General features: G+C 40.3%; 1 protein-coding gene across 1 annotated transcript in view; it reads left to right on the forward strand.

Annotated features, from left to right (window-relative positions):
- Positions 1-6,641, forward strand: part of adcyap1r1b (adenylate cyclase activating polypeptide 1b (pituitary) receptor type I) — a 30,786-nt gene extending 24,145 nt beyond the window's left edge. Inside the window, 4 exon segments of the mRNA XM_065956417.1 lie at positions 1,907-1,998; positions 2,304-2,433; positions 3,698-3,739; positions 5,170-6,641. Coding sequence (XP_065812489.1) covers positions 1,907-1,998; positions 2,304-2,433; positions 3,698-3,739; positions 5,170-5,616 — 711 coding nt within the window. The 3' untranslated portion in view covers positions 5,617-6,641.
- Positions 6,642-12,867: the final 6,226 nt, after the last annotated feature.

Here is a 12,867-nt window from a genome sequence, read left to right on the forward strand (position 1 = left end):
TGGTTATTTTGACCAACTTTTTATTTATTTTGACAGCCTTTACAGGTATATATCATCCAATAAATTCATTTGGTAGTAATTCATACATCCATTTCATTGTCATAATAACAATGCAAATAAAATAAAAAGGAGGAGGATGACAACACAACCCTGCAAACCTGGAGTTAACCTGGATTAAACATTTAACTACCATAGTGTAGTGGAGAAAAAAAGGACAAGCTAAGAAGTGTTTTATTTGCAACGTATGTGAAAAGGCACTGCTCAGTGTTTTATGTCAAACATGGAAGGAAGACTCTGAATGTTTTAAAAGTTGGTGCATGAACTTTTAAAAAGAAGTTGGAATGTTGAAATGTTTCCTGGGATGAAATGTTTCCTGGGAGATGCAGAGTGTACAGAGGCTGTAGACTCGTGTAAATCTTGAACTTCTTGTGATGAAAGAAACAACAGAAAACTCAAAGTACTTGGTCTTTTTCGGTTCTGTGATTTTTTGAAATTTTCAAAATCCAAAACAAAAAACGCCAACCAGAATGTACGTTTTTAGAGGAGGGTTTGAATCCGACCTCGGCCCTTTGCTGCACCTCTCCACAGTGTGTTAATATTTATGTCGCACATTTCAACAACAAGGCAATTCAAAGTGCTTCACACGACATCTAAAGCATCATTACAGAGGAAAGAAAACAATAAATAGAAAATAGAAAATTTAGAAATCACTAAAATAAATGATTCACAATCACAGAGGAGAACCATTCAGACATTCCTCCCTCATTTCCCAGATCTGAAGGAGGAATGTGAATTCAGGAATTTTCCTGAATCCTGAAAACGTCTTGACAACATGCGTAAAGAACTTTATATACAAAGATTAGATAAACCTTTATTAATTCACTTCTTAAAACTCACTTTTATAGACTTGCTTCTATGTGATTTCTCCTTTAAAGATCTGTCCCTTTCTTTTATTAATTTTAACCTTTTTATCTTTCTCTTCTTTAAATGTTTTAGCCTTTAAATGTTTCCCTTCCTGTATGAATAAATTCCTACTCATTTTATTGTTTAACTCTTCAGCTCTCTGTTGCTTTATTCATTTAACCAATCTCCTGTTTACCTCTTCTGTCTATCTCTCTTTTTTATCTTCATTCTGTGTTTACAGCCTGTGATGTGATGTCGTCACACTCTCCCTCAATTTTCATTTTCTTCTCTCTTCGTTGATTTTAAACTCATGTTTCCTTCATTGTTTTGAACTGCCTCTTCATACCTGCCTGTTCAATCTTATTCCTGTTATTTACATTTTAAAAATGTTGTCCTCTCTGTTGATCTCTGTTCTGTTGTCGTGTTGCTGTATTTGCTTTGGCTGTCACAGCACTTTGTAAACATTTGTTTTTAAAGGTGCTATATAAATAAAGATATTATTATTATTATTATTATTATTAATCCCATAACAGAGACATGTACAGTGTGACAGCAGCAGAGAGTAAGGAGAGACAAACATTGCACAGAGGAGTTGAACGTGTACCAGAGGATTTTATAAATAATATGATGTTGTTTTATTAGAATATTGCACGAGTGGTTTCCAGCTTGTGTGTTCTGTGGAAACAATTCACTCAATACATTAAACTTTAAGTTTCTCTGTTGAAACAATGAAGGAGTTAACATACTCTGAACCTCTGAACTCAAACTAAATCCACCGTCCTGCTGGGATCTGATTCATCCTTGTTCTTTAGATTAAAGTTAAACAGATCACTGCGTTCTCCCTGATCAGAAACAAAACCACATGTTCTCTTATCCAGTCTGCTTTCTGTTCTCCACACAAACCATTTCATCAGAAATCGGATGTATTGCTCCTGAACAAGTTTCCCAATAACTTAAAACAAACTTCCCTCTGGTAATCATAAAATGTTTTTTTTTTTTCCAGGTCAACTTCGTGCTCTTCGTCGGCATCATCATCATCCTCGTGCAGAAGTTACAGTCCCCAGATATCGGAGGGAATGAGTCCAGTATTTACCTGTGAGTTATTTTACGCTGTCACGCCTGACATTAAAACAGGAAGCGGTTTCAATGACACAAAAGAGTTTTGTAAGATGACTCTGAAGATCAGCTGTTTGTGAGGTCATCTTAAAGCTACATCACAACATGTGAAAAAAGTTTTTCCTGAATTTAATGAGACAGGATGTTGTTGTAACTTCCTGTGCCGATTTTAATGAGGACATGCATCCTGTGTTCCAGTTTTCCTTTTGTAAACTGTGTGTGTGTGTGTGTGTGTGTGTGTGTGTGTGTGTGTGTGTGTGTGTGTGTGTGTGTGTGCTCTGCAGGAGGTTGGCCCGCTCCACTCTGCTCCTGATTCCTCTGTTTGGGATCCATTACACCGTGTTCGCCTTCTCCCCCGAGAACGTCAGTAAGAGAGAGCGTCTGGTGTTCGAGCTCGGCCTCGGATCCTTCCAGGTGACTGTTCCTCCGTCAACGCCCGTATTTATAAAAATATTTATAACTTAGATAAATAAATAACTCACAGATACAGCCAGGGAAGGAAGGAAGTGGAAATGAACAGAGCTGTAAACTTCAGGGTTTACAAATATTATGGTTTTAGCTAAATGTCTTTTTTTTTAAACAATGACAAGTTGCATAAATCGTTAGAACCTTCAAAAACTCAAATAGGTTCTACAAATCTAAAATTCAATTAGCAGGCATACATCTGAAAGTGAGAACAACACAAGTGAGAAACAGCGAGAAAAAACATTGGAAAGTGCCAATGAGCAGCTTCAGTCTGATGTTTAAGAGGTGCTGACAGGCAGGTAAAGACAAAGGTGATTAATGAGTGTTACTAGGCAACGACTGCTGCTAGTTAACAGTTAGTTAATGAGTAGATGATGAGTCACTCCTCTTCAGTTCAGAGTAAGTACTCATGATGATGCCTCACTTCATCCTCAGTCCATTCAGTGAGCTGTGTAGAGAGTGAGATGATAAAGGTATCTTACTCTCTGATCATTAAGGAAACATGCTATGTTGAAGTGTTGGCTTCTCTGACAACAATGCAGCAGCCAGTATGTCCTCCTTCTAACTTTAGATTCTGCTCCTGAATGCTTTGGATTTGTTTGGACCAGAGAAGGTAGGCGCTTTTAAGACACGCCCCCCACACGGCCGTTTTGGACGCCCCTCGGTTTGTCAGATATGAGAGCAGTTATCAGGTCAACAGGTGTTGCAGCGATGGAAGCGGTCAAGAGAAGTGGTTCAGATAGAAGTGATTGTACCCGACCTAAAAAGCCTCTGCATGTTTCTAATAAGCTCCACGAGCAGAAACGTGCTCAAACTAGGATCAATATTGGAGATGCTTTTGAAAAATGGAGAGAGGTTAGAACACAGAAAGGTTTACAGACCCATGCAGAGCTGGATAAACACTGAAGCTTCAGAGTCCACCACATGGTGACCTGAGTGAGGGGGGGGGGAGACAGCTCTCTACAATGTTTAGAATTTTAACTGCAGTACCCATTTTAAACACTAGGGGTCAGAGTTACATACTGCTCCTTTAAGTAATCTCTACAGAATGGATGAGTAGTAACTCACTATCTACCCTGTAACAGTTAGCTAGTATTTAGTTCCTCATTTGTTCCTCAATAAGTTTTCATAATGTTTGTACCTCATTGTGAAGTGTTAGCAGTTAGAGAAATGAACATGTCGTCTCACACTCTGACTGTTTTTGTCTCCTCAGGGCTTCGTGGTGGCCGTTCTCTACTGCTTCCTGAATGGAGAGGTAAACATCATTTAAATCAGTTTTTACTGGTTTCCATTATCTACACTATTTTAGTACAAACACACAACATTACTGATCAGCAGCTTGAGGAATAGACGAGTGTGTAAATACAAATATCTTGATTTATTGCTCTGTAATGTGTAACGGCTCATTCTTCTAGTTTTGTGTTTCCATTTGTCATTAAAATCACCTGGACATACAAAATGAAACTCCTGCACACTGTCTGTCGCTTTTGCAATTATTGAAAGTTTATTGAGTATAAATGTTTTTGCCTTGTTCCCCAGTATACCAGGATGTATATCTTAGTTTGTTAGCTTAATGCTAAATCATACTACATATATATTAGCATTACAATAATGTTAACTTATAGGAAACAATCTATCCATCCTTAACAAAAGCATTTCAAACACAGAAGACGTCTATCACATCAAAAGTAACCATTATTCAAAGTTGTATGGAAAGTTTCTCGTAGATTTCCCATCATTACAACATCTATAAAAGACAAAGTGCAGCAGTTCTTTGTTTCCAGGTCCATGGTCTTCTCCATCTGGCATCCTACATGCACACACAAATATTTAAAATTAAGTTATCTCGATCTAATGTTTGGTGAAAATCTAAATATCTCACTGAACTGAACCCTGATTGACTTTCTTTCTTTACTTCAGTGTTTGATCATTTTTAGTAATCTGACACATTAAAGCCTGGCTCACACTGTATGAGTGAAATCAGGACGGAGCGTTGACAATTGTTAATTAAGTTTCATTTAAAAAAACAAAAGGACGACGGCTGGTGAAAGAGAAGGAAGTGGAAGTTGTTGTAGGATATAGAAAAGTTGATGTAATCGTAGATATATGGAGACAAGTTTCAGAAAAGTGCTGCACTGATGATCTGTACAGAAACCGCTGGTCGCCATGACTACAGTCCTCCCTTGTCTCTCGTGATTATATTGTAGTCACACACAACTTCTGCCGGACCCTTTCATGACGTATATATATTAAATAAAATAAATATCAAACATGTTTGAAATAAATCAGGGACGTTAAGATTGGATCTTTGGACCGCTCACTCTACGAGATAATCTGAGCAGAGAATCGGGTCCGAGCAGCCTCGAGTCGGGAGAGACCCTGAGATTGTCGGGAAGAAAGAAGAATCGGCCCGATTACCCTGCAGAGTGAGCCAGACTTTAACATGCTCATCTGCATCTTCTCATCCTTTCTGAATTCTTCTCTTCCTATCATGTTGATTATTTAATTATTGCAACAGGAAATGCATTTTATTTTGAAAGTGTGGGGACATAAAAAGTGTGTGATTCTCCTTTAAGGACAGTTTAAGTCAACATGCAGAGCAGTGAGCGTTGAACAGTCAGTTAGAGCGAGGGACAGTGAGTGTGTCTCCTTCCAGCGAGGTCCATTAATAATGACCTTGTGAAGTATATCCCTCAAGGTGCAATCGGAGATCAAGAGGAAATGGCGCAGCTGGACGGTGAACAGATACTTTGCTGTGGACCTGAAGCACCGGCATCCTTCCCTGGCGAGCAGTGGGGTGAACGGGGGAACGCAGCTGTCCATCCTCAGCAAGAGCAGCTCACAGATCCGCATGTCCAGCCTGCAGGCGGAGACCCCGGCCACCTGAGCGCCAACGCCGGGGACGCCGCGTCTGGAAAAGACAACGCCAACTCCACCACCGCCACCGCCGCCTCTGCCGCCTCTGCCGCCTCTGCTTCCCGACCTGACGCAGCCAAACCTGCCACGCCCACCCTCGTCCCCATGACCTGCCTCGACAACCCGTTCCTCAACCCGTTCCCCAACCCGTACCCGGACGGGACCGAGATGGAAACACAGCTCAACTCCACCGACCCAGAACTGCCTCCAGTCTGACCCGCCTCACACACACACACGACCAAACCTGAGTGTCAGGCTGCCAAATAGTAAACAACCTCATGTCCTGACCTTTGACCTGGATCAGGTGCAGCTGGAGAGAAACGTTGTCCTCCTGTTCCTGCAGCCTAGGACGTGTTTAGGATTTGATGTCGAGTCTTGTTGAGCTGAAACCTGCAGAAGAATCGTGTTTTCTCTGTACATATTGTGTGAGTATTTAAACGTGTTTGGTGCTACAGTGTTTGCTGCTGTGAAGCACAGAGAAACCAGTTTACTGCAGCAGCTCCACAGGCTGCTCCCTCTCCCACTGATCATTCCAGTCTGACCCAGGACGTTTTTTTTAAATATATTTTCCTCCTCAAAATGTATTTAAAACATAGATATTGTTCTTTTCTTTTCTCTTTAAATACCGACTTCCAAGCTGCCAGGCCATGAAGTGAGTGGCAGACAACACAGGGAAATGTAAATACCCTAAAAGAGGGGCGCTTATCTATTTAAGTTCAAATATGTAGAGGTGGTAAATAACCCTAGTGATGTCACAGTGATGTCATCAAAAGTTTTTTGAGCATTGGTTGGAAACTTTTAACCGGTGCTCAAAAAACTGACCGAATGTTGAAAGACTGCAAAAGCACAGTGTCTTTAGAAAAGATTAAAAAAAAATGTGTTGCATTGTGGGAAATGTAGTGTGAAGAGGGTAGAAAGAAAAAAAAAAGCTTGTGATGTCATTAGGGGTTATTTTAGACAGTAATGTTGACAGAAGAAACTGAAACGGAAGACTGGGAAACATTCATGAGAAGGAGTTGTTGAGGCAATGTTGCATTATGGGAAATGTAGTGTCCAGTGTTTTTAAAGCTAAGTTTATAAAGCTATAATTCGATAACTCTGCTGCTTCGATTCTTACCGGCCCGGATGTACAGATAATATTGACTGAAGATTAAGACTGAAGAATCACTCCCACATCGGTGTTCATAAAATCTCCATAAAATCAGTGTTATCGAGGGCAGAGGGGGGCGGGGGGGGGGGGGGGGGGGGGGGGCGGGGGCGGCTGGAACTTTATGCACACTAAAATGTGGCTGATTTCAAAACCAAGACTTTACAAATCACATTCAGTGCTGAAGAGGACAAAACAAGGTCTTAAAGTACAAACAGTGACTCTGTATTATTTGCCCCAAAACCGGCACAATTTTTCATTTTTGTGACCGGTCTCTGAAGTTGGAGGAATGTGGAGGAGGAAAATTCATCTGCTCCGCGGCGGGTGAAAAAAAACAGTATTTATGAGAAGGAACTTATTTTCTATCGTTGTGTGAAATACCAAAAAACAGAAAAAAAAAAACACACACCAGGGTGACATGATGACCTCGAGGGTCTTCTTGGGATGTGCGCACAGTGCTGAGGTTTGCCGACTACGACCACAAACACAACACAAGCCTTTGAAATCTCAACACCAGAAAACAAGAGAAGAAGAAGACGCCTTCTGGAGGTCAGAGCGTCTGTAGGTTTTACAAACAGCCGTTAGTACAGAAAATGTCAACTATAACGGACTCATGGCTGAAGTATCATGAGTCTGACTTCTTGCATGAAATTGCAATTATTGTTCATGTGTTTGATTTGTGCAAATTCAGTGTTTTACAGCAATCTTTTTTCTCTTTTCTTTTTGAAACTCTCCGTGTTTATCCGGCTGTTGAGGAAGGGACAGGAAGTTAACAGCCTCCTGCAGGAGACCTCACATTGTTTACTGGTCAGAATGAAAGGGTGGAAAACAACAGGATACGTCTTTTGTTTTTGGGATGAGATATTCCTGATTTCTCTCTGAAATTCTGTTTTTTTTTTATTTCGACTAATGAGGAGTTTCTTTTCCTGATGAATCCCTCGTTCTCCCCCTCTCAGTAACTCTGTCTCTCTGCTAGTGTTTCTCTCTCTGATTTAAAAAAAAGCACACAAAGTTGGATGTTACTTTCAGAGAAAGAGAGAGATTTTAAACCTCCGGGGTAATCCTCTCGTTCCAAAGACAAATGAATCGACTCCTCACTGAGTTTTTCTTTTGTATTTTGTGTTTTCTCTGTCTGAGCGAGCTTTGCGACTGATGTCACTGCAGACCCTTTTTTTTATTTTTTGGTCTCACTCTGAATCCCCGACATCGTGTCTCCAAAAGTGCCTTTAAGCACAAAACAAGTATTCTGACTTCTGTTGAAGATTTCAAACAAGAAAAAGAAAAGAAAGAGAGCGATTTGTCTTTTTTAATTTCAGAACATAACTGCAAAGTCAAGTGAAGGAAAGGGGTTGAACAAAGTGCTTTTTCTGACGCTCCACACTAAATCAGTGTTTTCAAACCCGGAGGCCTTCAAAGTACTTTAACTCATCTCTGCTGCAGATGAGCAGAACATACGACAGATTAGTGTTTCTGTCAATAAAGCACTGCTTCAATATTTACTCGGTATGTCAATGTGCAGAACACTTTATCACATGCACACGAGAATAAAACATGTTTATGCTTATTTTACACATCCTTTACTTTCCCTCAACGGCAGAGAAATGGAAAATGACCGGACTAATCTCCTGCACCTGAAACACTTTCAGACAGGCCGATATATTTAAAATAATCTCCGACAAGTGTCCAACAAGAGGAGCTGTACTCTGATATACAGATATGACTGAACAGCTCAGATCTGCATGGACAGAAATCACTACAGTGTGATCAAGAGTGCAGCCAAAGTCAAACTGCAAAACAACAAACAAGTACTTTTTTTTAAAGCATATTCTTCCTGTTGTGAATGTAAATGAGCTCGGTTCAGCATTGATCTCCATTCTTGTAGAAGTCATAAAGATAAAACATCTTTTTTGGTCATTTGCAGGTTAAAAGACTTTCAGTACGGAGTCTCAGAGCAGACACAAAGTGAACATTTATTTAAAGATAATAAGTAAAACATGTGATAACTGACAGGAAGTGAAGTGAGGGCTGCACAGGGTAAAAAAACAGAAACAGGATGTGAAGGAATCAGGCACTCTTTAAGACAACACTGTCAAGTTCATGTTGAACAAACTGGAAGTCCAAACTGACAATCAGAGGCATGCAGAGTGCCTCCGACTTTCACTTCAGACTCTCCAATTATTCACCAGGAACTTTGTTTGCATAAAACCTGGACAGACGTTTATTAACCTGCTCAGAATATAACTCGACTTTTTGTGTTTCTCCTTCTTGTTGGAGGTGAAAGTCGACACATGAAACCTTTTTTTTATGTTGTTGTCATTCTTCATTGACTATTCTCACATATCTTCTGTTAAATTCATCTCGTTAAGATAGCTTGAAGGTGTTTCAAGACTTCTTTGTTGCTAACTTAAAACGACCGTTTTATCACAAACGGTCCAAAAGGACGAGGCGTCTGCGTCTCCCTTGGCGACGCTGCATCCGGTTTAAGACTCAGACACATTTTAAGAATGTCAAAATCAATGAAAAAATGGATTTAAAGAAATGTGGAGAAAGCTTTTTGACAAATCTGGTTGTTTTGAGAAGTTCTCTAGACAGATGTTTGTTAAATAAAATAACAGGAAAGTTCCGCCTTTTTAATGCTTCGATGCCAAATCCAATCTGAGATAATAAAGACATTTTAATTCTTTAAAAAGACACCAACATTTCAGAGCAGGATTTACTCAAAAAGAGGAAAAGGAGGTTAAAGGGGGGCGGTGTGAGGTGTGTCCGATATCAAAGATAATTCTCTTTTTCTCTGAAATCCGAAATATCCGCACACGTCTTTTAACCTGCAAAATGGCCGACCTCACTCCTCTGGTAGTCAGGACGTGTCAGGGCAGAGAGAGATAAAAAGAAGGGCTGACCGGTTTACTGTCTCGTTCTGTTGCTCTGCTCTGTGTTCAGTGGAAGCTGAAATAATCAGAGTGCAGATCCAACAGCAGCCATAAGGGGGCCCTGTTTCACCGCTGTGATGTTTGAGGAGAAAGGGGAAAGGGCTGGACAATCACCACCTCCTTGCTCTGGTTCACATGAATGTTCAGACGAGCTCGTTTCAGACAATCTCACTTTAGTTTTATCGATGTGTTGACGTGGGAGTCAGAGCCTTATATCGCCCAGTACTAAGTTGATGTCAGACAAAGATGGTTGCTATATAATGAAAAGATCAATCCATTTTCAACCGGTTGTTGTTGTTTTTTAATTTTTTTTTATCTCTGACGTTGTTAGTGGAAGTGTTTTTGAGAGGTGTGTGTGTGTGTGTAGCAAACCTTTGTGATAAATAATCTGCAGCTTCAATGTGCCGCACAGAGACGGGTTGCCATGCCGACGTCGTACCTTGTAAACCTGTGCTTCAAAGTGAATTGCTGTCATTTGAAAATCTTGCGCTGTGACTTTTCTCTTACTTTTTACTTGTTTTTTCGTGTTTGCTGAAGTATACAGCCTCCTGTGATGCCTCTGTACTTTCCTAAAGGCTGATTGATGCATGCGTCCTTTTTTTCAAGCGTTTTGATCTCAGATGTTTCTCACTGGAGGGTCGAGGTATCAGGGAGTGTTTTTTAAAAAAGTGGACGAGCCAATTAGAAGCAGGACGTTGGGGTTTCAACTGTGAAGAAAGTGTTGCTCCAGTCCCACAAAGACCCGCTGAATACTTTTCCTTTGAATGTTGATCTTTTTTCAGACATGAGGAAAAGTAAAGTGCCATAAAAATTGCCATTTTTTTTTTGATCTTCTCTGCAGAGCATGACAAGAAAAACATTTTTACTTTTGAAGCTATGTGATGGTGGTTATGTTTTTTTATCTAGCCTCGTTGTTCCCACTGCCTGTTTGAAGCGTAAATATTCTGTATATAGACAGGGCTGAGCAGTCTGTGCACTGATGTGTGAATGTAACTCTGCTGCTGTGAGCCTGTGTCTGTCTGCTCATGAGCTCTTTTCATTTTCATCTCTTTCTCTGCACAGTGTGACCTTTTCCCCTGTTTTGGTTGTGCACATTAGAAGAGTGTTTTGTACATTATGGAAGTATCGACAATAAATGTTTTTAACTTGCTGGCTCAATGGGTTTTTGTTGCGTGCTACAGTTTTAGAAGTAGACGTGTTAAATGAGGCTGACACATACTGGAATACAACCAGAAGCAAAAATGCATTAGTCTGTTTTTGTTACTCCTGAAATAAAAGTTGTGAATCTTTCAAAAAAATAGGCTCAAAATATACAATATCATCGTCTTTAAAGGTCACATATTAGTCAAAATATACTTCCCCATGTTCCTCTAACTCTAACATGTGTCTCTAGTCCGTCTACAAACCCCCCAATGATGAGAAAAGTCCATCCTCTCCATCTTCTGCCTGCTCCACTTTTCAGAAAATGTGTGCTCAAACAGGCCGTTTGGAGATTTTCCCTTCATGACATCACAAAGGGCAGTAGCCCCTCCCCCAGGTGGGTGACACTCCCACAGCTAGGTGTTTGTTCTGCCCTCTGAGTCTGCCTTCTCACCGTAAACAATAGGACATGGAGAGAGAAAGCACCGAGTACACCCAAGTCCTTCCAGAGAGGGGGCGTGGTCAGACACAGCTCATTTACATATTTAAAGGTACAGACACAGAAACAGCCTGTTTTGAGCAGGGCTGAAATAGAGGGGTTTATAGACATGATCAAAAACAGGATCAGAGTGGATTTAGAACAAGAAACTTCACACACATGTTTTGAGGAGCTCTGAGACTAACTGGTTGAAGAAGAGGAGAATATGTCAACTTTAAAGGAGCAGTCATTTTCTAAAAGTGAAACCTGCAGTAGGCGGACTGGAGGAAGAAGAACTATGCATTTGTCTGAACTATTTTCAACAGTGGATTGATACATTGGCATGATGCAAGCCAAAATTATTAGGAGGGGGTGGGGCAAAGAGAGAGAGAGAGAGAGAGAGAGAGAGAGAGAGTGGGGAATAAAATGCAGCAAAGGAGTAGCAGGTCGGACCCGATCCTGGGCCACCCGCCCCCAGGACCGCAGCCTCCACACATGGGGTACACAAATTAACCACCAGGCCGCCAGCGCCCCTGTAAGACATTTTTTTTAATGACTTTAACCTTAAATGCTTTCACTTTTTTTTTATCTTTGATTAATCTTGATAATGATAAAAAGATCAACAATCCTCTCCTCCATCTCCTCCTCTCGTGTCCGTCTCAACACAAATAAGAAAAAAACACCAAATGAGGAACCTGCATTCAAGTCGTAAACTGCAACCTGTGAAAACAAACAATAACAACAACATCACAGTTTGGAGAGCGCAAAGAAAAAAAAACCATCATGAATATATGTGATAAAAAAAGTGGGAAGTCCACACAACATGAAATCTTTCTTTTAAAGAACATCACATCACAACATGCTCTGATAACATCATCCATCATTAAAAAAAAGTCTGGACTCTGGACAGAAAACTTGTTCTCATTAAAGCAACATAAAGCACAAGATTTGATGCTGCACAGCCCAAAAATAAAAAACCCTGATACAATCTGAAATATATGATTTTATTACAGCGATTTGAACTGCAAACCTACTGAAGGTTCGATCCCCCTGACACGTGGAGTCCACCTGTCCGCTGAAGGCACTGCAGTGATCAGTGATGAACCATACTTTACATAATGTTTGTACTGATAACGGCCTGAAACAAAGAAATGATCAAACATGACAACAGCTCAGATATTCACCCTCAACGTAAAGAGGATCTGAGTTAGCATTAGCATTAGCATCAGCACAGAAATCAGAAGCTCGCCTTCGTTAAAACTTTGCAAAACATCAGAAAGTGCATTTTTCTAAAAAATTTTGCATTATTACAGCATAAAAGACTCAAACTAAAATAACATTAATGATACCAAAAATAAGCTAAATATAAATATCTGCTCTAAAGTCAGTTGTTGTTTCACTCTTTACGTCGTATTGTGAAGGATTTATTTTAAAATGATGACGTCATCTTTTTAAATAAATCTCTTAAAGGAGCTGTGCCGTTGTCATAAAATACATGTAAATTCTAGTTCAGATCTATTTACAGTCACACAAAGACGTGAAATAAATAGCTTTACAGTCTAGTGCTCCAGATGTGCGCTAGTGCACTGTGCAACATGTTGCATGCAGAGCCACACGGGCACGATCGTTCAAACGGGAAGTTTGAGTCAAGACACCAGCGGCACTGAGTCGGTAACAGAGGGAGTGACGAGACGGGGAGTGAAAGGTTTCTTTTGAATTCAAAAAAAATTCAACACAGATTTCTATAACGGAGGAGCAGTAAGGGCTTTAAC

Source organism: Labrus bergylta, chromosome 6, assembly GCF_963930695.1.
Source record: "Labrus bergylta chromosome 6, fLabBer1.1, whole genome shotgun sequence".
Classification (NCBI taxonomy): domain Eukaryota; kingdom Metazoa; phylum Chordata; class Actinopteri; order Labriformes; family Labridae; genus Labrus; species Labrus bergylta.